We start from the raw sequence: 27,834 nt of genomic DNA, 5'->3' as shown, positions 1-27,834 counted from the left end.
AAACAAACAAACAAAAAAAACCCTTGTAACATGCCATTATATAGTAATTGATGGTTAACTGACAGTTGTGTAGTTCCATTTACTTACTGTGCCTGTAAACACATTACAAGGCAATACCAGTAAAATCTTGGCCAACTTCTATATGTTCTCCAAATTGGACTATACAATCAAGATCCTCTAAAAATACTATTTTGGTAATAAGGAGCATGTATTCTACAGGATGATTATGAATGAACATATTTGTTCCTGTTTGTTATTCCTGACACTGCCAAATCTTGTGGATAGCCAGATTATGCACTGTTGGATTACTGTTTTCCACTCGCAACCAAATAATTTCTATACAGTTTTATTCTTCTCTGTAGAATCAAAATTGGGCTGAAAATAGTTCATTGTAAAGCTGGCTTGAGAAGTGGAAGGTTAAGGCCAAGCTGGGATTGAGTGCTGTTCATTTACTACTGTTTACTGGACCCTTATTCCAGCCTCCTGTATCCTAAACAGAGTACGCAGATCAATGCCTCATTCAAGTTGTGTATTATGTGGCAGGTTCCATGGAAAGCTGGCATAAAGCATGTTGCCCAACAACAGATAGTTTTACTATGTGGCCAAAGTTTGTGAATACCTGACCATCACACCTATATACAGATTTAGCCCTGTTTCTGCTGTTATAATAACTTCCACTCTTCTGGGATGACATTCTAGACAATTGTGCATTTGCAGCTTTGTGGCAACAGTTTGGGGAAGAACCACATGGGTGTGATGGTCAGGTGTCCACAAACATTTGGCCATATAGTGTTATGTCAAAGTTCTAATGTGCTCCAATTAATTGTTAATATGGGGTTTAAACATATTTAGAAATGGTCACAGACCATTCCAATAAGAGCATGTTATAGTTTTTTTTTAAATTCAATACAGTCAGTTTAAAACATTTGGCATTTGAGATACGTGAGATAAACAGTGACTGATAATGAAATCCACCTGGATAGAAATGCACATATCACCATTTGAGTTATTTATGAAATAACACAGGTGCATGGTGGCACGTTTACCAGGTGTATTTAGCATGTTCGTCTCACACCTCCAGGGGCGGGGGTTTGATTCCCACCGTGGCCCTGTGTGTGCAGAGTTTGCATGTTCTCTTTGTGCTGCAGGGGTTTCCTCTGGGTACTCCAGTTTCCTCCCAGTCCAAAGACATGCATGGATTGGCATGTCAAAAAGTGTATGAATGGGTGTGTGAATGTGTATGTGATTGTGCCCTGCGATGGATTGGCACCCTGTCCAGGGTGTACCCCGCCTTGTGCCCGATGCTCCCTGGGATAGGCTCCAGATTCCCCGCAAGCCTGGAATGTCACATGATGCATCTTGGCCGAAATCTGGTTAATCTGATCCTGAAAATTGCAAGCTCCTCCAAATACTGCAGTTTGTTTGATTTTGCTTATCATTTAAAAAAAAAAAAAAAAAAAAGGCATATAACTGAGGCAACAGTGAGCAGATTTCAAAATTATCCCACAGCCTTCAATTTTCTTAAAGAGTACTATTCTTGCACAGATTCATGTTCCTTCTCTGGCTTACATGTACATTAAGATACAACATAAATGTGATAGGGTTTCCTTAAGCCCATATAAAACCTTATTTGTGGAATAAATAAAAAAATCAACTAAAGTTTGTAATACATATTCAGGAATGTGCCATTCTCATAAAAAATAATAAAGTACAGTCTACTATAGTGCCTGTGCAACATTATTGTAGAACATTTATTTAATAGAAAATCCATAGTAGAGAACACATTACAACTTCACATCACTAAATAAATATTGACAATACACAACTTCACACTAACAATATATTGCTTTAAAAAAAAAAAAAAGAAATGGTAGATTAAATTAGCTTCAGTAACTTCAAACAAATGTAAACATGCACAAAGTTAATCAGTTTCCTTTAACTGATCTCCACAGCAATAATCAGTGTTCTGTTTGTGTCCTTTTGCTCCTCTAGTTTGCCTTCACTAGTTGCAGTCACTCTTTGATTCCTTGCAGCAACTTCAGTAGATGTGCTTCCATCACCTGCTGAACTGGAAGTACAGCACAGATACAAAGCTATTACATATGGATATAACATGAAATTTAGTAGCTAGCCTATTTGAAATTATTCATCATTGCTTACAGTAAAGTGTCTAAATAGCTCAAGTGCCTATAAGAAATTGTTTTGCTTGGGCATTCGTTGTAGACCAATACTAGAATATGGCAATATTCTGAGGCTGAGGCACATCATGTGCTCCAGTCATGTATCAGAATTTAATAATTCGGTTAAATTTTAGATCTAGATCTAGATTTAGATGAATAAGCCAGAGGCAAGAGTGGTAAAGAAAAACTCGCAGAGGTGACATGAGGAAGACACCTGGAAAATGAACCAGACTCAAAAGGACACCCATCTTCTTTTGGATGACACCGGATGGTGGACAAGAAGAAATAAGAATTAGACTGAAATTATGTAACATAGTAGTAATTAAAAGTGAATTCAAATTAAGACACTCAATTATGAATAAAGCTATCAACAATTAATCAGCATTATAGCTTAAACAATTACATTGCAAACAGAGGTGACTAGGAAGACTGCTTAAAAATAATGTGAACTACTATAAAATTGAATTTGTTGTGTCTGTTTTTAAACTAATATAGATATCAGGGCAATTGGTGAAAAACTGGCCTAAGGCAGATAGCCATCATTTATGCCTATCTACCCCAAATATCAAGTAATTATTACTCCACTAATATTGGCACCCTTGGTAAATATGAGCAAAGAAGGCTATGCAAAATTGTCTTTATTGTTAACCTGTTGATATTTTGCTTTTAAAAAAAATCACAAAAATGCTCTCGTTGATATAAAAAAAATTGCAAACACAACACAGGTTTATTTAAAAAAAAAAAAAAAAAAAAAAAAAAGGTTATTATATAGGTGTGTAACAATTATTGGCATCCCTATGAATTCATGAGGAAAAATATATTTGAAGTATATTCCCATTGATATTTTACATTTTTAATACACTTGGGTGACTAGGAACAGGAAATTGTTCAACCATGACTTCCTGTTTCACAGGGGTAGAAATATGAGTTAACACATAGGCCAAATTCACTTAGTCATTCATAACAATGGGTAAGAACAAGGAATATAGCTGTGAGGTGTGGCAAAAGGTTGTTGAGCTTCACAAAATGGGAAATGGCTATAAGAAAATAGCAAAAGCATTGAAAATACCCATTTCCACCATCAGGGCAATAATTAAGAAGTTCCAGTCAACTGGAAATGTTATGAATCAACATGGATGAGGACGTGCGTCTATGAAGCGGATGGTTCGAGTGACCAAAAAATCTCCAAGGATCACAGCTATACACAACAAAGTTATATGCGTCTTGGGGTCAGAAAGTCTCCAAAACTACAATCCAAAGTCACCTGCATCACCTCAAATTGTTTGGAAAGGTTTCAAGAAAAAAGCCCCTACTCTCATACAAAAACAAACTCAAGCGTCTTCAGTTTGCCAATCGAGTTCTATGGTCAGATGAACCCAAAATAGAGCTTCTTGGCAATAAACACCAGAGCTGGTTTTGGTGCACATAGAGAGGTAGCCGTATGGAAAAGTACCTCATGCCGAAGGTTAAATATGTTGGGTGGCTCTTTAATGTTTTGGGGCTGTTTTTCTGCCAGAGGACCTGGACATTTTGTTAGGATACATGGCATCATGGACTCTTAACAAATATCAACAGATATTAATTGAAAACATGACTTCCTCTGCCAAGAAAGCTTAAAATGGGCCGTGGTTGGATCTTCCAGCAGGATAATGATCCAAAACATAAACTCAGCAAAAAAAGAAACGTCCCTTTTTCAGGAGACTGTATTTTAAAGATAATTTTGTAAAATCCAAATAAGCTTTACAGATATGTATTGGAAAAGGTTTAAACAGTGTTTTTCATGCTTGTTCAATGAACCATAAATAATTATTGCACATGCACGTGTGGAACAGTCCTTAAGGCACTAACAGTTTACAGGTGGTAGGCAATTAAGGTCACAGTTACAATAACTTAGGACACTAAAGAGACCTTTTTACTGACTCTGAAAAAAGCAGAAGAAAGATGCCTAGGGTGCCTGCTCACCTGTGTGAACATGCCATAGGCCTGCTATTACTTTTGATATTGAGCCCCCCCCCCCCCCCCATTCAGGGACTCATTATTCCATTTATGTTCATCAAATTTTTGTGAAACTTGTTCAGTTGTTGAATCTTTTTATGTTAATACAAATATTTACACATGTTAAGAAATTTGCTGGAAAAAGCAGTTGAATGTGAGAGGACGTTTCTTTTTTTGCTGAGTACACATCAAAATCAACACAATAATGGTTTACTGACAACAAAATAAAGGTCCTTCCATGGCCATCCCAGTACCATGAAACCCATAGAAAACCTGTGGGGTGAACTGAAGAGGAGAGTCCACCAGTGTGGACCTTGAAATTTGAAGGATCTGGAGAGATTCTTTATGGAGGAAAAGACTTAAATCCCTTGCCATGTATTCTCCAACCTCATCAGGCATTATAGGAGAAGACTCAGAGCTGTTATCTTGGCAAGGCAAGGTAGCACAAAGAATTGACTAAAAAGGTGCCAATAATTCTTGCACACCTATTTTTAACTATTTTTTATATATATATATAAACCTGTGTTGTGTTTGCAATTGTTTGATATCCATCAGAGCAGAGTATTTTTGTGATTTTTTTAAACAAAATATCAAAAGGCTAAACAATAAAGACAAATTTTCACAGCCTTCTTTGCTCAGATTTACCAAGGGTGCCAATATTAGTGGAGGGCACTGTAGATGTCAATATGAGGAAATGAAAGCCTGTGGGTTCAAACAAAAGTGTTTTAAGTTAACACGTCTATAAACATAATATAAAAATCATTATCAGAAAATAAACTAATCATAGATATGACACAAACAATTTTTGCTTAATAAGTGAACATTCTGGCTTCATGAAATTGTTTTAATTAATGGCATATTTTTTCCAGATCAAGAAGAGGAAACAATTATGGAATCACTCAATGTTGAGGAAAAAAATATAGAATTATCAACAAAAATAAAAGACTGCCATTTTTTGATTGCCTGAATTCTCTGAGGCATGGACTTAACTAATGAAAAACAATATTCTCCATCATACTGGTTCCAACTTTATCGAATAGTGGTTGACAGATCAGCTTTGCAGGATGGAGCCTCGTCATGGACCGATATTATTTATTTCCACTATAAATTTTCAATCAGATTGAGACCAGACTGTTTTCTGGCCATGAAAGCCATTGGAAAATTTACTTGATATGCCTTTCCTGAAGAAAAGACTCTTTGCTCTGTGGCTAGGTGCATTATCATCCTGAAAAATGACTTCATCATCACCAAACCTATTTTCTATCGATGGAATGAGAAAAGTGTACAAAATTTCAATGTACACCTGTGCATTGACTGTTGAGATGTCCCCTGGTCCTACCTGACGTGAAATCCTATATCATAAATGAGTGGGGAAATTTGATTGTTTTCTTCTGGCAGTCATCTTTATATGTTTCATGAGAACGGCACCAGGCAAAAGTTCCAGCATCATCTCCTTGGACAATGCAGATTTGTGATTCATCATTGAATATCACTTTCATCCAATCAACCACACTCCATGATTGCGTCTCTTTAACCTACTGTAACCTTGTTTTCTTCTGTTTAGGTGTTAGTGCTGATTTTCGTTTGGCTATGTAATCTATATTCTATAAAGATACATTCTATATGTAAATCCCATTTCATTCAACTGATTTTTTACAGTTATGTCACAAACATTTACTCCTGTTTCCACCCATTTGTTTTTCATTTGTTTTCTATTTTCAAGGCATATTGTTTTGAGTTTTCTATCTTGACATTTGACATCTTCCTTGGTCTACCTGTATGTTTTCCTTTTATAACCTTCCCATTTTGTTTTTACTTGTACCAAATTTTAGTCACAGCTGACTGGGAACAACCAACATCTATTGCTAAACTCCGTCTTGGATTTCCTTCTTGAAGGAGTTTTATAATCCTTTCCATTGTTTCAATTGACAACTCTCTTGCTGGGGCCATGTTTCCTTTCCAAAAGTCCAAGGTTAAGGTCTGTAAGCACTCTTTTTTTTCACTGCAGATTAATTAACATTTTTAGACTTGTGCTGGTATTTGTTTTAGAAATGCAAATTACAAGGTGATTGCATAATTTCTTCCTCTACCTGATCTGGAAAAAAATTATTAATTTAATTAACTAAATTTAAGTTTGAGGTATGTTTCACAAAGCCAGAATGTTCAGCTATTAAATAAAAATTTTTTGTATCTGTGATTTGTTTATTTGCTACAAAGTAAAAAAAAAAAAAGCGAGGTGAACATCCTCTAAGTGTAGTGATTCCATAATTTTTGCCAGGGGTTGTATAGCAAAAACAAAAGAATTGACCTTGCTGTTCCAATAGTTTCGGAGGGCACTCTATACAACCCCTGAGACTGTCTTACTTTATGCAGCTTCATGTCTTGTTAATTGTATGACTGGTCTTATATGTTATAATTTATTTTCCATATTTAATTGTTTTGTTATTACCTTTAATATGAAAGGACTAGGTTTCACGAATTTTCATTAAATTTGTGTGTGATTGAAATACATAAGCTATTTAAACTTGACAGCATAATCTGTGTGTAAAATACAGTAAGCTATAGTATTTTAAGTCGATCACTCAAGATTTATGTTAGTTGGTCTTATATTGCGTAACTTTTCACACACTCAGAAGCACGAGTAAGATAAGATGGTTATTCCACTATTACCGGATTTTCATGAATAACAAATTTCATGTGTACATGCTCCTTTATGAAGAAATCTGTTCATATCCAGTTTGACAAATGAAGCCCACTGTTAGTTACTTACAGACGTTACAGACAATTACAATGTAAACAAAAATCTACTTTACCATGTCTATGGCCCATTGCTACTGCCATGTCCATAGCATTGAAGCCAGAGTCAGACTCCATGGTCGGGTCAGCTCCGTTCTCTGTTCAAAGGATGAAACATTAAACACTGCACAGCCATTTCAAATTGTGTTGAAACCCTAGAGTACAACCTTTTCTAATGACATAAGCTTTGTCCAAGTTCAAGTTATTGCGCTCTTACCCAAGAGTAGTTCCACACAGCGGACATGGTTCCCGTGCACTGCATAAAGTATAGGAGCTCCTCCATTCTGTGACGAGCATAAACATGATTATAGTAGGAATAGTAATAGTATAGTAATAATAATATAGTACATTTACATTTATTAATTTAGCAGACACTTTTATCCAAAGTGACTTACAAATAAGGAAATACAAGCAAAGTGATATAACAAGCGGAGAACAATACAAGTAGTGCTACCATACAAGATTTTTTAAATTGAGTTCTAGAAAAGCAGAGTGTGCAGAGTAGAGGTGTAAGTGCCAAAGCTTTTTTATTCATTTTCCTATTTTTAAAGGATAATGTGGGGTTGGTGTTTTAGGGGTTAGTTAAGTGTTCATGGAAGAGGTGGGTCTTTAGCTGTTTTTTTAAGATAGTGACAGATTTTGCTGTCCGGATTGAGGTCGGAAGTTCATTCCACCATTGAGGGACAGTTAGTGTGAAGGTTCTGGAAAGGGACCTTGAGCCATGCTGAGTAGTAACCACTAAGCGTCGGTCGTTAATCGATCGCAGATTGTGTGAGGGAACGTAAGCCTTCAGGAGAGAGTTGAGGTAGGAGGGTGCTGTTCCAGACAAGGTCTTGTATGTGAGCATCAAGGCCTAGAATTTGATACGGGCGGATACAGGAAGCCAGTGGAAGGAGGTGAAGAGGGGTGTGACATGGGTCCTTTTGGGCTGGTTGAAGACGAGGCATGCTGCTGCATTCTGAACCATTTGAAGGGGTTTGATGGAGCTGGCTGGGAGGCCCGAGAGTAGTGAGTTGCAGTAGTCCAGTTTTGAGATGACAAGAGCCTGGACTAGTAGCTGTGTAGCCTGTTTGGTGAGATAGGGTCTGCTTTTCTTGATGTTATACAGAATGAACCTACAGTAACGTGCAGTTGTTGAAACGTGGTCTGTAAAGGTCAAGCTGTCATCAAAGGTCACCCCAAGGCTCCTGGCTGTACAGGTTGGCTTGAGTGTGGTTGAGCCGAGTAGTACAACTCTATCATCTCACAGCTCTTAAGTTAAATGTATAGCTTGGCTGTAAAGTTTACACATTTTTCTTACCCTGCCTGCAGTCAATCAAAGACGCTTTGGTGTTTGTTCATACATTAGCTAGAAACTTTTGTAATGTAAATCAGCATTTACTATCTGCCTTAAACTGCATCCAGTTCTTAATCACACAGACTTGTGCAGATTAGGACATAGTATGACGTCACTCAGTGCGTTTACATGGACAACAATAATCCACTATTAACCCGATTAAGACAATACTCTGATTAAAAAACTACCATGTAAACAGCAATTTTTAATTACCTTAATCTAATTAAGGTCATACTCAAAGTAAACACAAATCGAATTAAGACATGTGGATTATTCCTGTTTTAGTCGCATTATCAACGTGCATTACAGACATGTAAACACCTTAATCACACTATTAACATCGTGTGAGAGTTTTCACCGCATTTTGCGACAGGACACGTACACACACGGCAGTGCTCAACCGTTTTACGGCAAACAATAGAGTATGGCTGCATCCTAAAACATACTTGCCTACTATAGGCCTGTAGTAGGAGAAATACATGTACCTCGGCTACTATATAGACGGTAAGTACGCGGTTTGGGACGCAGCCCATGGCTTCAAGCAGTCGTCTATTTGCACGTACAGCATAACAAATAATTAACCGCACTGGAAGCGTTCGTAAAAAATGCAAATAAAAACACCCAAAACTGTATACGGTACCATAACGAAAACTAACTGTATGTTGGTACGTGAAATTCTGGAGGGAACGTCGGACAGTGCGGTGACGTAATGATGTGTGCTGTTAATCAAACTATGTTCTATAACATGTAAAACGGGAACATGAAAGGAGTATTCTAAAAGCGAGTCATGTGAACACATTAATCACAATATTGTCTTACTCAGAGTAAGGTCAATAATTAGATTACTGCTGTCCATGTAAACGTAGTCACTGTGTAGCTGAATGTTGTACATTTAGGTGACAGCCATTATCACTTTTTCCTTGTATTGTTCAAGTTTGAAGGCATAACAGTTCAAAGTTCCAGTTTAAACTAAAATTTGGATATTTGTTCTCTTTATGATTTTGTACAAAGCACACTGTTTAAAAATTATATTAGGGCAGACACCAAAACGTGTCTTGGTTGAACGAGTACATCTGGGGTAGTTGTGTTAATCTGATTTTTGTAAATTCTTACCCAGTCATATTCATTGACATTGACACCACAGTCAATGAGCATTCTGACGATATCTGTGTACCCTTTACTGCAGGCCAATGATAATGCACTTTCTCTTCCTTTAGCCAAAATGTGGGGGTCTGCACCCTAAAAAAAAAAAGAAAAACTACGTTAGGATGGTGCGTATATGGCGAAAAGTTTATGGACCTGACCATCACACCTATATGTGCTTTTTGTACATCCCATTCCAGACTTAGTCCCCCTTTGATGCTATAATAACCTTCCCTCTTCTAGGAAGACTTTCCACTAAGATCTTCAAACATGGCTATAGGGATTTGTGCCCAATCAGCCACAAGATCATTAGTGAGGTCAGGTACTGATGTCAAGCAATGAGGCCTGGGGTGCAGTCTGTGTTCCAGTTCATCCCAAAGGTGTTCAATGAGGTGGAGGTCAGGGCTCTGTGCAGGACACTTGAGTTCCAACACTTGGCAAACCATGTCTTCATGGAGCTTGCTTTGTGCACAGAGGCACTGTCATGCTGAAACATGTTTGGGCCTCTTAGTTCCAGTGAAGGGAAATTATAATTGCTACAGCATACAAAAAAATTCTGTACCATTGTGTGCTTCCAACTTTGTGGTGAAAGTTTGGGGAAGAACCACATATACATGGATGCGATGGTCAGGTGTTCACATACTTTTGGCTATATATTGTAGGACAGATTTATCTGAAGTCAGCTCAAATGTACTCACTCTGATCAGATACGAGTTTGAGATCATAGATAAAATTGATGAATGAGGTAACTGACTTTGGGCTTTACATATGCTTGTTTTATGATCAGATTTAACTGTATGCAACTTTGATGAACAATGATCACTGCACTCACACTCTGGAGTAGAAACTCCACCACAGCAATTTGACCATGAGCTGCAGCCCACATTAGCGGTGTGAAGCCCTCTTCATCCTGCAGGTTTATTGCTGCCTCTGATTGGCGGAGAGACAAAGCCAAACCAGTGTAAATTGTTACACGACAAATCCGTAACTCAGAAATCTGTAACTCAAAACAGTTTGTAATAGTTAAGTGGCATTTTTAAAAAGGAGTCTTTTGAATATAGAGCCTTACCTTGTTCTATTCGGCTGGCTAAATATATCATTTCTCCTTGTGCTGCAAGTTGGTGAATGGACAGAGCTGGAAAAAATCAACAACATACAAACAAAATGAATCATTTACAGTAAATTGTGCTGTCTACCAAATGTAGTGAACAGCTGGAAATTCATTTGGAACAAACATTTTAAACTGATCTAAGACTCTATTCACACCTAGTCATTTTTATGCATTTACGTCCTGATCAGATTTTAATCATTTTAAATGTGTTACTAAACTCTGATGTACAGTATAATGTGTAATAAACATATCCGCCCATAACACTTAATATCTAACCTCCTTGTTTCCAGTTTTTATTTTTGTTTCCACCACAATACAATTGCTGCATCAAAACACACCATTTTATATGGCGTTTTAAATCTGTCTGAAATACATCTCAACCCTCCTCAAGTATGTGTGAATTGGAGTGATCAGCTTCAAATCTACTATAAAATTTGAGTGCATTTACACATCAGCATTTTTAGGTCAATAATTCTTGTCTGGATGCATAAAATGAGTTGCGATTGAGTTATCTAGTTGCATTTTCTGTTGGAATTAAATAATTAGGAAGATGAGTTTGTTGCCCATAGAAAACATTTATGGTTTTATCCAGCTCAGAATGTACGCTGGAAAAAAGTACAGCTTCAGTTTGTGGTTGATCACAAAAATTCTGAAAAGAAAGGTGTTTGGCTCACAGTGAACAAGCAGTGGAGTGGAGGAGACTTCGTTGCCCCGGTGCTTATTGGTAAGTGTGGTCGACTGCTTGATCGGCGAGAAGTGCTTGGTGGTGGAAGGTGTGTATACATGTCTAACCTGGATCCCAGGAGACGGAGAGGTCTGAATGTTGCATTCCGCTGGAAAGAGAAAGAAAGATTATCCATTAAACAAAACAAAGGACTGCACATTAACTGGGATGTTCTGCTATCAAAAATGTAGTGGGTGAAAGAGTGTAACTTTTCAGTCAAACTGGTTTCTGATATATTTTAGTGGCCAAAATTTCGGTGCAGCTCAAAAACCTGGACTGCAAGACAGCCACAGATCCTTAACCGTCAAACTCTCAGTTCTATACCTTGATTGCTTCTGGCCACACTACTAAGTCACTTTGCATAAAATCAGACATAAACACCATAACACCTACACAACATTAAAACCACCTGGATCATATCATGTAGGTCCCCCTTGTGCCACCAAAACAGCTCTGACCCATCGAGGCATGGACTCCACAAGACCTCTGAAGGAGTGCTGTGGTATCTGGCGCTGCAAAGACATTTGCAGCAGATCCATTAAGTCCTGTAAGTTGCGTGGTGAGGCCTCCATGGATCAGACCTTTTTTGTTTTTATGGCACATCCCACCGATGCTCGATCGAACTGAGATCTGGGGTTATTTGGAGGTCAATTCAACACCACGAACACTTTGTCATGTTCCTCAAACCATTCTGGAACATTTTTTTGCAGTGTTGCAATGCACATTATGCTGCTGAAAGAGGCCACTGCAATTAGGTAACACCGCAGCCATGAAGAGGTGTACTTGGTCTGCAACAATGTTTAGGTTGGTGGTATGTGTCAAAGTAACAGCCACATGAATGCCAGGACCTGAAGTAACATTGCCCGGAGAATCACACTACCTCCACTGGCTTGCCTTCTTCCCATAATGCATCCTGGTGCCATCTCTTCCCCCGGTAAGCGACGCACACGCACCTGGCCATCCACATGATATAAAAGAAAACGTGATTCATCAGACCAGGCCACCTTCTTCCACTGCACCATGGACCAGCTCTGATGCTCGCGTGCCCATTGTAGGTGCTTTCAGCGGTGGACAGGGGTCAGCATGTGTACTCGTCACAGTTTGCCTCTACGCAGCCCCATATGCAGCAAGCCGCAATGCACCGTGTTCTGACACCTTTCCATCATAGCCAGCATGAACTTTTTCAGGGATTTGTGCTACAGTAGCTCTTCTGTGGGATCAGACCGGACGAGTTAGCCTTCGCCCCCCCATGCACAGCCTTGGGTGCCAATGACTTTCTTGCCGGTTTACTGGTTGTCCTTACTTGGACCAATTTTGGTAGGTACTAAGCACTGCATACAAGGAACACCCCACAAGACCTCCCATTTTGGAGATGCGCTGACCCAGACATCTCGCTATCATAATTTGGAACATTTCCGCAGTTTGAAGCTTTCTCAGATCATTATCGCATTTAAATTGCGTATTGATCATAATATATACACCTTGCCACTCTACAGCGTACTTCACAGAGTTTTATCAATAACCTCCCAGAGATATCAACTATGTCTGGATCACCATCTGAACTCAAAGAACTTGATCAGGCAACTGAATGTTTAGAGTCAATATTCCACTACACGCTAGCACCCTGGTATAATGATCACACATGAACCTTAAAACAGACTCTCAAAAATTAGAACGTAAATGGCATCAAACCAAATTGGTAGTATTTCAAACAGCATGGAAGGAGAACCTCCTGAACTACAGAAAATCTCTTAGTGCTGCTAGATCAGTCTCTCTCTCCACCCTAATTGAAGATAACAAAAATAATCCTAGATTCTTATTTAATACTGTAGCAAAATTAGGAATAAAACTATTGGGAATAAAACTAGGAATAAAACCACCATAGAAACATACACAATCATTATATATAGGAGCGATGATTTCATGGATTTTTTAATTGGCAAAATTGAAAATATTAGACAAAAAATTCCAACTATACATTTAAAACCATACCCTCATAACAAATCTTGTAGATAATAATATAGCCGTATCGGATCAACAATTAGAATGTTTTACTCCCCTTCGAGAGACCGAACTTATTTCATTAATTTCTTGATCAAAATTGTCAACTTGTATACTAGATCCCTTACCTACACATTTCTTCAAACAAATTATACCAAAAGTAATCAAACTCCTTCTAAAAATAATTTCTTGGTGTTCTGCAAGGTTCTGTTTTAGGCCCACTGCTTTTTTCTTTATATGGGTCCTTCTGATATGGTCATATGATGCAAATTCAGAGTAGGATGAGTTTGAATTTTTTTTTTACTCTTTCCAAATTTATTCTATATGTGTATTGTACTGTATCTATATTGTATAAATTTACTATGGGTACAGAGAAATCTTTTAATGAATTTTAAGAATTTTATTAAACACCCCACAGTTGGTCAATACCGAAATACAACTGAAAATTTACAATAAATAGGAAACAAATAAGTATTCTTCATTTATGTTGATTTAGCATAAAATAATTAATTTTATTGTAAGTATTTGGACATGTATTAGCTGTTAAGCTATTTTAGAACTGTTTTCAATTCCCTATCATACTTCAGTTTATACAGCTAATGTGAAAATAGCCACAAAGACTCCAATTGCCACAAACAGTTTTGCATTCAAGTCTCCATCAGTGAACAGTGGACAAAACAGTTCAACAAAACAGACTATAATGAATTTTCCTGGTTACAAAACTGCACAATTTGACCATGTAGTATTAGCACATTTACAGAAGGGATTTATTTACTTATTTATAATCATACTAGCCGGTGTCACCCAGATGAGGATGGGTTCCTTTTTGAGTCTGGTTCCTCTTAAGGTTTCTTCCTCATATCATCCCAGGGAGTTTTTCCTTGACACCATTGCTTCTGATTTGCTCATTAGCGATAAATTCATACATTTAAAATCTGCATCCTGAATTTATACATTTCTGTAAAGCTGCTTTGGGACAATGTCTGTTGTTGAAAGCACTATACAAATAAAACTGAATTGAATTGAACTTTTTTTTTGGTTGCTCAAATCCTCACACTTTCCCATTTTTCCTGCTTCCAACACATCAACTTTGAGAACTGACTGTTCACTTATTTGTCACTTAATGTATCTCACCCCTTAACAAGTGCCACTGTAATGAGATAATGTTATTCACATCACCTCTCAGTGCTTTAATGTTACGGCTGATCAGTGTATAAATTAAAACGCATGTATGAGTAGACCAGCTACTTATGTGACATGTCTTACTACTGCAAAACTTTCAAAATGATCTGGATGACTTGAACATAGATATAGTGGGTATTATTTGGCTCTTAATCCTCTTTTACCTTACCTTTAAACAAGACTGACGCCACCTCCAGGTCAGAATTCACCTGGTCTTGGATGTTCTTGCTGTCTTCCTCGTTCAGAGACTTCACAAAGCGTGAGCACACATTCATGTCAAAACGGTTTGGCAAGATGAATTTGGGGCCCATGGCCACATTCTGGGAGCCGGTATCCTCCGCTGTGCCAATAGTTACAGCAGGCTCCACCTTAATAGTAGTCATCTCTGGCAGAGGGCACATGCCCTCCATTTCTTCTGATGCCATGTGGTCCTGTGGATCAGATCAACTTCTGATGATGTGCATTCAAATGATCAGTCCTGGATGAAAAATACTGGTTAATGGGTGATTCATTGTTTGAACAGACTCTTAATTATGTGATAGCAAAATGATTCAGAATAATAAAATAAAACTAGCATGCATGAGCATAGTTGCTTTGTTGATGTGACATAAAAACATTACATCAGTGAAACAGGCAGCAATAGTGAAACTGACATCAGCCAGTCCCAAAAGAAGAGTTTTTATGTCATCTCAAAAAGGACATACCTAATTCATCCTTAATCAAACGGTCCTGACAAGAAACTCTGATCTTTCTAATCTCAAGAAGCTCTTTTAAAAAAAAAAAGTTGCTTACGACAATAATCAGCTAAATTAGCTGGAGATCCTGACAGCGTTTAGCTCTGTTTTCTTCTACATAGCTTCATATGTACTGCTAAGCTAACTAGCAAGTTACATGTTTTTACCTAAACTCTCTGCAGTAAGACTTTTCTAAAGGTAATTCTTTATCTATATATCTAAATTAATGCTAAGGTTACTATCCAAAATACAGTATATTCTGATAATTATCCATACAACCATATCATACGCTTAAAGCTAACTAGGTAGGTAGTAGTAATCCGCATGCGCATGCGTGGTATGCGGGGTGGGAGTGCGCATGCGTGGTACAATCAGGCCCGCTTGACAGATGCGGCTTATGCTGCACCTGATGCTGTCTTTCTCCTAGCGAGGCGCCGATAGTGTAACATGATGCCACCCAAGAAGGTGTAATGAAGCGTTAAAACTTTCCAGACGAATGTGTTCACAAACTGTACCCTTTTCAAGGCTTCAAGTGCCCACTAGTGACTAGTGACTTCAAGTGGTTAAATAAAGTGAAAATAACCGGCTGTTATAAGAGGGCTAGCAGGGCCCCCTGTCTTTTAAAGCTAAAAAAAAAGACATCCATCTAAGGTTTATTTGCTGTTAGCAGATGTGTAACAATGGATTATTTGGGATTTTTGTGTAACCAAACACAACAGCACTACAAATGGTTGTAAGAAAAATACACAGTATGCTGTACTGTGAAACCCCTTAACTAGTTCTAGTGTAATTAGTGCCATCAGAAGTGACATAAATAGTTGAGTACAATTCAAGTGCTACATGGTCTCAGTATAACTACACCTGTATCAATGTATAGAATATAGCACCAAATTCACCAAATGTCAATGACCAGTGAAACCCACAACAACATCCAGATGCAGGCTGAGGCACTCAAATGATGCTCAATTTGTATTAAGGGGCCCAATGTGTGCCAAGAAAACATTCCCAACATCATTACATCACCAGCAGCAGCCTGAACTGGTGACATAGACTACTGTTGATGTCACATTCTGACCCTACCATATGCATGAAATTGAGAACCATCAGACCAGGTCATTTGTTTCCCAATCTTTAACTGGTCCAGTTTCAGTGAGCCTGTACCCACTGTAGCCTCCAGTTCCAGTTCTTGGCTGACAAGAGTGGGACGTGGAATGTGGTTTTCTGCTGTTGTAGCCCATCTGCCTCAAGGTTCGACATTTTGTGCATTCTTAGATGCTTTTCTGCTCACTATGATTGTAAAGAGTTGTTATTTGAGTTACCATTGCCTTCCTGTCAACTCGAGCAAGCCTGGCCATTTTCTTCTGAGCTCTCTCATCAACAAGGTGTTTCCACCTGCAGAACTGCCACTCATCAGATGTTTTTTTTTTTCACACCATTCTGGGTAAAACCTAGTGACTGTTATGCATGAAAATTCCAGGAGATTAGCTGTGGTTAGCACGTTTGCCTCGCACTTCCAGGGTTGGGGGTTCAAATACCGCCTCCACCCTCTGGATATTCCGGATTCTTCTGCCAGTCCAAAAACATGCGGTGTAGGCTGATTGGCCTCTCTAAATTGTCCATAGTGCGTGAACAGGTGTGCAATTGTGCCCTGTGATGGGTTGGCACCCCATCCAGAGTGACCCCCCGCCTTGTGCCCTGAGACCCCTGAGCTCCCCGTGACCATGTGTAAGATAAGGGCTACAGAAAATGGATGGATGGATGGATATTATGTCATTATTTTTGACTTAAGAGCACATTATTTAAAATTCATTATTTGTCGTTTTGAGTTACAGTGCCCTCCACTAATATTGGCACCCTTGATAAATATGAGCAAAGAAGGCTGTAAAAAATTGTCTTTATTGTTTTACCTTTTGAACATTTGTTAAAAAAAAATCACAATAATTCTCTGTTGTCATGGATATCAAATAATTGCAAACACAACACAGGTTTATTTACTTAAATATGCAACAATTATTGGCACCCCTATGAATTCATATGAGAAAAATTTTGAAGTATATTACCATATATAATTTTTTAGTACACCTGGGTGACTAGGAACAGGAAAATGTTCAAACATGACTTCCTGTTTCACAGGGATATAGATATGAGGTAACACATAGGCCAAATTTCCTTGGTCGTTCATAACAATGGGTTATTAAGACCAAGGAATATAGCTGTGATGTGCGGCAAAAGGTTGTTGAGCTTCACAAAATGGGAAGTGACTATAAGAAAATAGCACAAGCATTGAAAATGCCCATTTCCAACATCAGGGTAATAATTATGAAGTTCCAGTCAACTGCAAATGTTATGAATCAACCTGGAAGAGGACATGTGTCTATATTGTCTCAACGCACTGTGAAGAGGATGGTTTGAGTGGCCAAAAAATCTCCAAGGATCACAGCTGGATCCCACTGCTCTTTGTTTCCAGATGTGGAAGCATGTTATACATGTTTTACATAAACTGCAATACAACTGATCTATTTGACCCTTGTGAGCCTTGTGTGCAATAATAGCCATCACATCTACAATAGCTGTCATATTGAAAGACTGTGGAAGATATTAGGTTTGCCATTTGATGTTGAGAGGTAAAATGTCATTGAAATTGTTTTATGTTTGCTAACTTATAGCCAATGTTTGGTACACTAATGTGTTTATCATATGTCTCACATCATACTTATAATCTATTAAAGTCAACATATAATGACATATAATCATCATACAATAATATATTACAAAAAAAGAGTTATTAAATATGAACCCTCCCACTCTGCCCCAAAAGCAAGGGAAAACACTAGCAAAAAATCCTAGATCTAGAAATGGCAGTGTAACTGGCAGGGCTATTGACCCTGACAGCAGTTATACCTGAATGCAGTGGAGTTTCCCTGCCCACTCCCCACATTAGGCACCAATTAGTTTGAAAAGCATGATATAGTGTGTATATAATGCCAGCAGTATGCTCTGCAATTGTCACGTCTCGAGACGTAACGAAGATAGGACGGATGCAAATGCAGTTTAACAGTTTATTTAATGTGAGACACAGGCAGGTAAATCCAAATCGTGATCAGAAACGTAATCCACAAACATGCAAAGGTCAGGCGATCGGCAAACAGGCATACATGGGGCAAAGCATGAATCAAGGTCGCGGTCACGGAATACAGGGTCGATATTCAAAACAAGAAACATAAACTATAATGAGGAACTGGGAGCGGAGAAACCAGCGTGGACTATATGCACTAATCTAAACATGGAACATGACCAGGACAATAACTAAGACTATGACTGTGGTTAACTATCGTATGGAATCTAAACTAAACTAAACTAATCTATTATATCTAACGTAAGTATCTTATCTAATATTCCGCACCTTGTGCTGGGAGGCGCGCAGTATATATACAAACCTAATCATGGTAAATAGTTGAAGGCTGACACCAATCTAGACACACGTGAAATAACAGCCAATAAAAGAACAGGGAGGAGACATAACAGAAACATAACAAAAGCATGTGTCCAATGTACACAATGTCACGATTGTCAACATACGAAAAGCAGGTGCTCGCGCACCTTGCTCTTCAGCGCGCTGCTTAAAGAGGAAACCGTGACAGCAGTTAGATGCCTGGTTACATTGTCTCTCTTGCTGTCTGTTGTGTGTCGGAAATGTTTAATGTATGTTTTTGGAGATACAATGCCCTTTTTATTGCTGCTTTACATGCACCTTGGATTGTATATATTAAGAGCAGATACATTTCTAATCGAGTAACATACTTGCAACTTACAGTGCCCACCAGTAATATTGGCACCCTTGGTAAATATGAGCAAAGAAGGCCGTGAAAAATTCTTGTTTAACCTTTCTTGTTTAACTAGTCATTCATAACAATGTGTAAGACCAAGGAATATAGCTGGGATGTGTGGCAAAAGGTTGTTGAGCTTCACTAAATGGGAAGTCGCTACAAGAAAATAGCACAAGCATTGAAAATGTACATTTCCACAAATAGGGCAACAATTAAGATGTTCCAGTCAACTGGAAATGTTATGAATCAACCTGAAAGAGAACATGTGTCTATATTGTCCCAACACACTGTGAAGAGGATGGTTTGAGTGGCCAAAAAAATCTCTAAGGATAACAGCTGTAGAATTGCAGAAGTTAGTTGCATCTAGGGATCAGAAAGTCTCCAAAACTACAATACTAAGTGACCTACATCACCTTGTTGCTTGGAAGGGTTTCAAGAAAAAAGCCTCTACTCTCATCCAAAAACAAACTCAGGCATCTTCAGTTTGCCAGAGACTACTGGAACCTCAAATGGGATCGGGTTCTATGGTCAGATGAAACCATAATAGAGCTTTTTGGCAATAAACACCAGAGGTGGTGCACACAGAGTGGTAGCCATATGGAAAAGTACCTCATGACCATGATTAAATATGGTGGTGGCTCTTTAATGTTTTGGGGATGTTTTTCTGCCAGAGGGCCTGGACATTTTGTTAGGATACATAGCATCATGAACTCTATCAAATATCAACAGATATTAAATGAAAACCTGACTGCCTCTGCCAGAAAGCTTAAAATGGGCCATGGTTGGATCTTCCAGCAGGACAATGATCCAAAACATACATCAAAATCAACACAAACATGGTTTACTGACTATAAAAGCAAGGTACTGCCATGGCCATCCCAGTCCCCTGACTTGAACCCCATAGAAAACCTGTGGAGTGAACTGAAGAGGAGAGTCCACTAGTGTAGACCTCAAATTTTGAAGGATTTGGTGAGATTCTGTATGGAGGAACGGTCTCAGATCCCTTGCCATGTATTCTCTAACCTCATTAGGCATTATGGGAGAAGACTCAGAACTGTTATCTTGGCAAAGGGAGGTAGGACAAGGTACTGACTAAAAGGGTGCCAATAATTGTTGCACACCTATATTTAACAAAGATATTTTTTGGATAAAAAACCCATGTTGTGTTTGCAATTGTTTGATATCCATGAGAGTAGAACATTTTTGTGAATTTTTTATATAAAAGATCAAAAGTTTAAACAATAATGACAATTTCTCACAGCCTTCGTTGCTCATATTTACCAAAGGTACCAATATTAGCAGAGGACACGGTAGCTGGTATTTTTGGCATATTATACCGTTATAAGTTTATTAAATGCCAAATTTCTTCTAGTAAGTAATATTAACATGTGAGGGATCTTCCCTGTAGAAGTTACACGGTCATACATAATGTCGTTCTCTTGATAACATTACAACATGAAATAACCTTCACCTTGTGAATTTTCGAAGTCTGAATTAAGAGCTGAATTTCTCCTAAATGATGTATTATAAAACAGGCACTGTTCATGATTGCAGGTAGAAACACACTTTATAAATATATAATAACTGTATTAACATATAATAGCCATCACATCATTTACACAATTTCAGCCCTGCACCAACAAAAGGTCCTTCGTACTTCTGATTTTGTCTTTCCCCAAGTCACCTCTAGATGGTACACTGTTAACATATCATATTTATTCATGGCCATTTCCCCACCAGTGGAGATTTTAGTAGATTTCTGGGATCTGAAATCCCTGGAAATGGCCCAGTCCTCTGAGGAGAAAACAGGAAGGGTGGGCACTCTCCTTGGCTCCCCTCCAGTTTCCTGTTTAGTTTCTAAATGCATTTTTGATTACCCAAACCTGTTTGTTTCTTGAGTTACCTTCTTGGAGATTGAATAATGTCTTTGACACTTCTTTAATGTAGTTCAATTGATTTGAGGTATTTTGAGAACTGGGTAAGCTTTTGAACCAGATTGTTTTCAGTGACTCAGACTGGGAAATGATGTTACAGTTCTCTCAAATCCTATTCCTCCTGCTGGCCAATTGGCATACTCTTGAATTCAAAAGCCATCTGTGAGTGCTATTATTACATGAGTGTAATAAAACTGCTGTAATCTATAGCGGCTTCTGGAAGTGTTAAATACCAAAGCACCTAGGACTTGTCAGAACCTACACACTTTTAACTGCAAAGAAGACAATGTTAATGTGCAGCTAAATATTTCCTGTGTATGTAGTTTTGGGCATGTCCACACTCTGGCAATTATTTTGGAGATATACGGTGTCAAACACAATTGTACATGAATGACATGGCAAAATGTTAATTTTATGATGATAAGTTCATAGCAAATTCCGTAATTCTAGAATGCAAATGTGCAATTTTCTCTTTTTTTTCATTTATATTGACATTTTTTAAATCATTATTCAGTTTAGGACTTTTCACTTTATAGACATATGGTGACCTTTTATTATTATTATTATTATTATTATTATTATTATTATTATTATTATTAATTACTTTTTTGTACAGTTTTGATAATCACGTGTTTTAGTGTACAACCAGTTAATTATAAATGCAGCTTAAAGGACACTTTCCACAACCCATCTCTGTAACTTGTCTATATGTAAAATAACAGCCTACTTTCATATTTTTTGTGCTTCAACCCATCATACTTGATACTCCACCTGTCCCACGTGTAACTGAGATGACAAGCAATCTACGAGATGATTGATCGAAGATAGCATTATTAGTATGAAAGTGGAACATTTTTTAGAACTCTTTAGATTTGAGGCAGAGTATACAGATGAGAGGTTGAGAAGTCTGGACAGACTAATGGACGAAAGAAGACTATAGTGGTGGGAACCACTAGCATATTGAGTAACTACTTATTATTTTGCCCATCTATCATTTTTTGCATCAGCCAACCTAAAGTTTGGATAAAGTTTCCACCCAGTTACAGAGTATCCCCGAGAATGTCAAAAAGCAGCAAACCTGAGAATAAAACACCATTTAATTCGCACTAACCCCAGCTTCCTGACATATTGGGATATGTGAAGAAAAGAATTTCACTGAGCTGTAGTGTATATGTGATCAATAAAGACTTATTAATTGCAAAAACAGTACTGTTAATTGCTCTGCCTCGCTCAAAAATAACAAGATGCTTAGATATAGAGAATGGAGCATTTATGGCTCAATTCAAAAAAAAAATTGCTTTAAAAAATGAGTAAGACTCGTGCATAATATGATGGACTGATTGACTGATGCAATTTGTGATTATCTATAATTGGCTAATATTTACCCTAACCCTAACCTTATATTATTGGCTAATGCATGGACTGATTGACAGTGTGTCTGCCCATTCACTGGTTGTCTGGGCTGCAGGTCTAAAGACTTGGATGAAAGCACTCCTGCACTAGTCTCTTTAGGTAGAGATTAATTCCTGGTGCTACTATCAATGGACAGTCAAATGGCATTGTGGGAAATTCAAGGAACCATGAAAATAGACCAGAATCACAATCACAAAAACATCACATATTGATTATAAATATGGGGTGGAAGTGCAGGCTGCTCTTGCTGGTAGCCTATACAATTTCAGACAGGTGACTTGCTTTGACTCTCGCCCTCTTTGGCACACAGAGCCTGGTGTTTCAAAGGGGCGTGGCTGTTGTGCCCAGTGTTCCAAGGGGCGTGGCGAACGCTGAAAGACTCGTCGGGGGCGGGGCTTCTTTCCCGGTGTTGCCGAAACAGAAGCAATAGAAGGAGCAAACAGTCGAGCAGCCAGAAAGCAGCTACCATGACTATCTGCTGTCTGAATATAATATGCATGTAGCTACTTTTCAGTAACACTCATCGTTATTGCTGCAATCTTTCAACTTCTGCACTGAGGTAAGTTTGCTTTGTGGACCTCATCTGCTGAATTATGTAACTAGCTTGCAGACAGTGTAAAAGTAAAACCTTTCTCCTGTTGTCGTTGGTTGAGGTGAGGACACCTGGAATTGTTCTCGTTAATGAGCTCGCCGACACAAACGCCATTGAAAGCTGCCTGATGGTTGACAAGCGGAAACCATGGGAACTGGCGCGCGCGTTTTCCCTTACTTTTCCCCTTATTTATGTACTCGTGAATGTTAAAGCGCTCACCCGAAATGAAGTATGTTAAGGGTGTTTATATTGACCTTGTTATTTTAAAACCCGCTGTGCTCATCTTGGCTCCTGCTTAAGTGATATGATGTGAAACAAATAAGTGCTCGTGACGTTAGTTTGGTGAAGATGCAAGCTTAAACCGGTCTCGTGCGCATATCACCTGTTATTCTATTTACATTCTTTATTATTATTATTATTATTATTATTATTATTATTATTATTATTTTCTTTTCCTTTATTTGATTTTATTTGAAAGCGATTCAATTTAGAATTGACGTGCGTGTGTGTGTATGTATTTGTGTGTGTGTGTGTGTGTGTGTGTGTCCATGAAAGTATTTTCTAGATTCGCATCTTCTAGCCATTCAGTAGTAGAGAAGCCTCCCCTGTCTCCCCTAATAGCTGCAGAGGTTTGTGCCTTAACACATGGAGAGTGAATTAAGCATAGTGTGCAAAAAAAGGTACATCTTTCAGAGCTCATTAGGTTAAATATTCTCTGTTCAAATGGTTTTGGATTTGGTCGAATTTGTAGCCTGTTTTTTGTTAAACCAAACCCAGAAAGTGGCAGAAGAGCAAACACTGGCTGCTGTGTCCTGATTAATAGCCACAACATTTCACTTCCTCTTTCCATGTGGCAGAGGCTGTGTTTTATCCAAACTGTGTGGCCTGAGGAAAGGTCCCAGGATGAAGGACATTTAGTGAGTAAGTGTTAAGTGGAAAAACAGATGATGATGATGATGATGATGATGATGATTATTATTTGTATATGTAACTGTACTCAAACGAGAGAAAGAAGTAATTCAGATACCGGATTCATATCAATGACAGAACAGTACCTTAATTTGGCTTATAATAGTGATTCCAAGTCCTGAGTTTCACATGTTACAGATTCCCAATGCAGTCCCAATAGCACACATTTGTGTTTGTGGCTTTACTTATAGGAAAACTCCACCCTGAAGCCCATGTGACATGTTTGTGATGTGCTTAGTGATTCTGGAGCTGATTTGTTGGTTGATGCTGTATTTTCATCCTTTGTTGTTCTCAGGATATTAAGACCTGGATGGCTACTTATTTTCTTCAGCTAAATGAGAACAAATCAGAACTCTTTCTCTGTGACGCCTACCGAATCAACAAATATTCAGTCAAATAATTTAGGAGTACTGGCACAATATTTTAGATTACAGTTAAAGAATCTCTTTGTTTTATTTGAGAGTGACCTTGGATTTGATCAGCAAATGACCTCTGTGGTAAGAACTCGTAGATCAAGCCATAGATCTCTTTTCAGGGTGTTATGCATGCTTTTAGCTCATCTTGTTTAGATTATTATAATTTGCTGTACCTTGGCATCAGCAAGGCTTCTGTTGATCTCTTAGAGTGCAAAATGCTGCTCACTGGCACCTAGAAAAGCGACTCCATTTGGCATCTTTGCACGGGCTCCCTGTCTATTACAGGATCCATTTGAAAGTTTTACTGTTTTTTTACACTCTTAATGATTTAGCTCACACCTACATTTCTAATATATTCTACCACTGCTCTGACAGCCAAGGGTGGCCGAGCCATTGCTTCTGTAATGGTTCTTAAATCAACACTAACTACAAACTTTTACAACTTAGCATTTTAATCTTTTTTGTTGTCATCTTTCTCCTTATTTCTCCTTATATTCAGACTCTTTTATTTTCTTTATGCCTATGTTTTAGGCTCTTAAACATGTTTTAAGTTATGTACACAAAGTTGGTCAACTTTTGATTTGAATGTGTGTTATAAATAAATTACGTTCATTACTTACATTCTTTGAAAGCAAGTTTCCTGCCTTGCTGATGTCACAGTGGAACATAGCACAGTTTCAGGGCCGTTTAATAAAGGATAATGGTTGTGTTTTTCAAAGAAGCAAGAGTTTCTCTCCTAACTCATTGTTTTGCAGCAACATTTAGTGTCCTATTAAAAGAAATCCAATATGGAAGTAGTGGAGACAGCAAACATTGGATGCAATGTTCCAGAATGCAATGCAGCTATACAACACAGTTGCTCAAAGTTATGATAGACATGCTCATCTAGTTAGTCATCTATGAGATGACAAGCATGATGCATTGACTGCAGTATTAACATGAAGCTGATCTGTTTGTGTAGAGTGTACAGTTGAGGAGGTGTGAGTGCTGAACATATTAAAGGACCTGCTGGATTGGTTGTATGTGCCAGAGTTGAAGCAAGGGAAAAACCATACTAGTGTTATGATCAGCAGGTAGTCAGATGTCGTTGGGGGTAATATAGGAAACGGTTAACCACAGTGAAAATGTCAGTGAAAGAAATTTAAGCAATAAAACAGTCAACTCTGATTTCATTAAAAAATAAATGTTGGATGCCACTGAAGATAACATGTTAATTATAAATATTACTATACAAGTTGTTCGGGATTGGTTTTTCTTTTTACTTACTTTTGTTAATATGACTGTTTAGCGCAGGGGCGCACATTTGCCTCACACCTCCGGTGTTGGGGGTTTGAATCCTTCCTGTGCCCGTATGTGCAGAGTTGCATGTTCTCTCCTGGGTTTCCTCCGTGTATTCTGGTTTCCTCCCCCAGTACAAAGACATGCGTTGTAGGCTGATTGGCATTTCCAAATTGTCCATAGTGTGCGAGTGTGTGTACGTGTTTGTGCCCTGTGATGAGCTGGGTCCCTGCCCAGGGTGTCCCCCGCCTCTTTCCCCAAGTTCCCTGGGATAGGCTCCAGGTAGGATAAGTGGTACAGGAAATGGATGGATGGACTGTTTAATGTAGGGCTGCAACTAACGATTATTTTCATTATCTATTACTTGGCCAATTATTTTTTTCGATTAATCGGATTGGGGATGGGGGTGGGGGGCAAACTTTCAGTATCATTTTTTCGTTTATTTAAAATAAAATCCACGAATTGAGTGTTACAAATATAAACTTCAGACTAAAACTTTACACAACTCTGTGTCTGTGTATTTTATATATATATATATATATATATATATATATATATATATATATATATATATATATATATATATATATAAAATGAGTATTTATGTTACTTTTTATGTATGCACAAAAAGCACTGAATTAAACTACAGTTAATTAAATTAATAATAAAAATTCACTTTACCTGCACCTTATGGTTTCTGTAACTCACTGCTTTTAGGCATATTGTTTTACTTTTGATCATAGTGTTTTAATTAGACAGTACAGATCTTACTTGCGCTTCCACCGCAACGCGGCCTCGCTACTAACAGATCACTTCCATTATAATAAATGACAGAAGTTACACTGCAAGCGCGCAAATACAACATATAAATGACAATAAACTTAAATTAAACTAAACCTCTTAAGCAACTTGCACCAGTTTCCCCAAGCCCTTGCACACAGTGGAGCATTTTGGATATAAACATAAGTTTGTGCTCATGCATCACTGTCGTGCTTCCCTGCTCCACAAACTCCTCTTTATAAAGTTTTATCTTCTCCATGGTGTTTAGTATAAAATGCTCCCCTGCCTTAGAGGACTTGAAGGTTGCACACTTTCTTCTTCAGTCACTTGATGATTACGCCTCCGTCTGATGGTGATTGAGGTCATGTTGGGAATAAAAGGTAATGTTGACATAAACGGTAAACTGAAGAAAGTCATTGGCGGTGACTCTGGGAATCTGCTAAAGCTAGCGGCATTACATTACATTCGTATGACATCATGTGCCACTGATTAGGAAGTGGCTTGTACTTCCGGTCATTAAAAAACTAATGTGGTCCATTTGAGATGATATTACCTTTCTAAAATTCACACACTAGACCAGTGGTTCTCAACCTTTTGTGAGCTCTGGACCCCTAGCATATTTCGAACAATCCACAAGGACCACCTCACTCCACAACAATTATAGTCTATATATTAAACAGTCATTTCTATATATGTTGCTTTATTTAATTAATATTTAACATTAAATTTTAAAATGTCCAATATTATTATTAATCAGAACACTTCAAGATTTTATTTTTTACATTTTATTGTTGGTGCGACGTTTAATTTGAATCTCTGAATTATTTTTTGTTAATTTTATCCATCAGTGCAATACCTGAACTGCTCTACTACTCATAGGTTTTTCCAAATTATCATTTAATTTGTAAATAAATTTCAAATAAAATCCATCAATGAATGATCGTGATATTTGTGAATGCACGTGAATAACCAAATTAGTTAATTTTAAAACATCTCATTTGAATATGTTTTGATCCATTTAACAAAAAAGAATGTGTGTATATATATTATTTAAACATTTATATAGCCGGTAGAGTGCATAGTGTAAGTGCACAGTACGTCTTTTGGGACACTTTAGTATTTACTCTCTGATGCATGTTTTCGGAACAGAAGTAGGCTAACTTAATGAATAAATGTACCCTGCGCAGAGCAACAAATCGATAATGAGATTCGTTGACAACGATTTTCATAATGCTACTTGCCTAGTGGTGATCTATTTTATGATTCCTGAAGAACTGATAAAGCCCTTTGGAAGAGTAGCAAAAAGCACTAGTGGCCTTGATTTATTACTGTTGCACACAACACGGTGACATGGATTAGTAAAAATGTTTAAATCTGTCTAATTGGACCAATCCATGTAAAATCACTAGAGGCCTCCGGAATG

At 37.9% G+C, this 27,834-nt stretch overlaps 2 protein-coding genes across 6 annotated transcripts in view; one reads left to right on the top strand and one right to left on the bottom strand.

Annotated features, from left to right (window-relative positions):
* Positions 1-1,155: 1,155 nt before the first annotated feature.
* On the bottom strand, positions 1,156-16,066 carry ankra2 (ankyrin repeat, family A (RFXANK-like), 2). 4 transcript variants are annotated; one of them, XM_053618082.1, is made up of 9 exons: positions 15,173-16,066; positions 14,638-14,899; positions 11,236-11,394; positions 10,520-10,585; positions 10,283-10,380; positions 9,421-9,546; positions 7,189-7,255; positions 6,989-7,069; positions 1,156-2,068 (listed from the first exon to the last, which is right to left on the bottom strand). In XM_053618082.1, the coding sequence occupies exons 2-9, from the start codon at positions 14,891-14,893 to the stop codon at positions 2,013-2,015; spliced, it is 909 nt and encodes a 302-aa protein (XP_053474057.1). In that variant the 5' UTR covers positions 14,894-14,899; positions 15,173-16,066; the 3' UTR covers positions 1,156-2,012. The 4 variants fall into 4 exon arrangements, with proteins under 4 accessions (XP_053474057.1, XP_053474058.1, XP_053474056.1 ...); XM_053618083.1 differs by having other exon boundaries at positions 15,261-16,066; XM_053618081.1 differs by having other exon boundaries at positions 14,638-14,946; positions 15,261-16,065.
* A 6,650-nt stretch (positions 16,067-22,716) lies between these two features.
* The window catches only part of arhgef28a (Rho guanine nucleotide exchange factor (GEF) 28a), a 127,830-nt gene continuing 122,712 nt past the window's right edge, over positions 22,717-27,834 (top strand). Inside the window, exon 1 of one of the 2 annotated variants that reach the window (XM_053618307.1) lies at positions 22,717-22,935. The gene's annotated coding sequence lies outside the window, so the exon portion shown is untranslated. Of the gene's footprint in view, positions 22,936-23,858; positions 23,890-27,834 lie in introns of those variants that run through there. The other variant, XM_053618308.1, reaches the window with a different exon arrangement.

The sequence above is a fragment of the Ictalurus furcatus genome, chromosome 28 (genome assembly GCF_023375685.1).
Source record: "Ictalurus furcatus strain D&B chromosome 28, Billie_1.0, whole genome shotgun sequence".
Lineage (NCBI taxonomy): Eukaryota > Metazoa > Chordata > Actinopteri > Siluriformes > Ictaluridae > Ictalurus > Ictalurus furcatus.
This window is presented reverse-complemented; position numbering and strand designations above follow the sequence as displayed.

Bases quoted from the DNA above. Each gene is read 5' to 3' on its own strand.
- ankra2 (XM_053618082.1), bottom strand. From the start codon at position 14,893: ATGGCATCAGAAGAAATGGAGGGCATGTGCCCTCTGCCAGAGATGACT. The intron at 10,381-10,519 runs GTAAGGCTCTAT...TCCGCCAATCAG, and splicing joins AGCCAGCCGAATAGAACAAG to AGGCAGCAATAAACCTGCAG. The intron at 7,256-9,420 runs GTAAGAATTTAC...TGCTCGTCACAG, and splicing joins ATGTCAATGAATATGACTGG to AATGGAGGAGCTCCTATACT.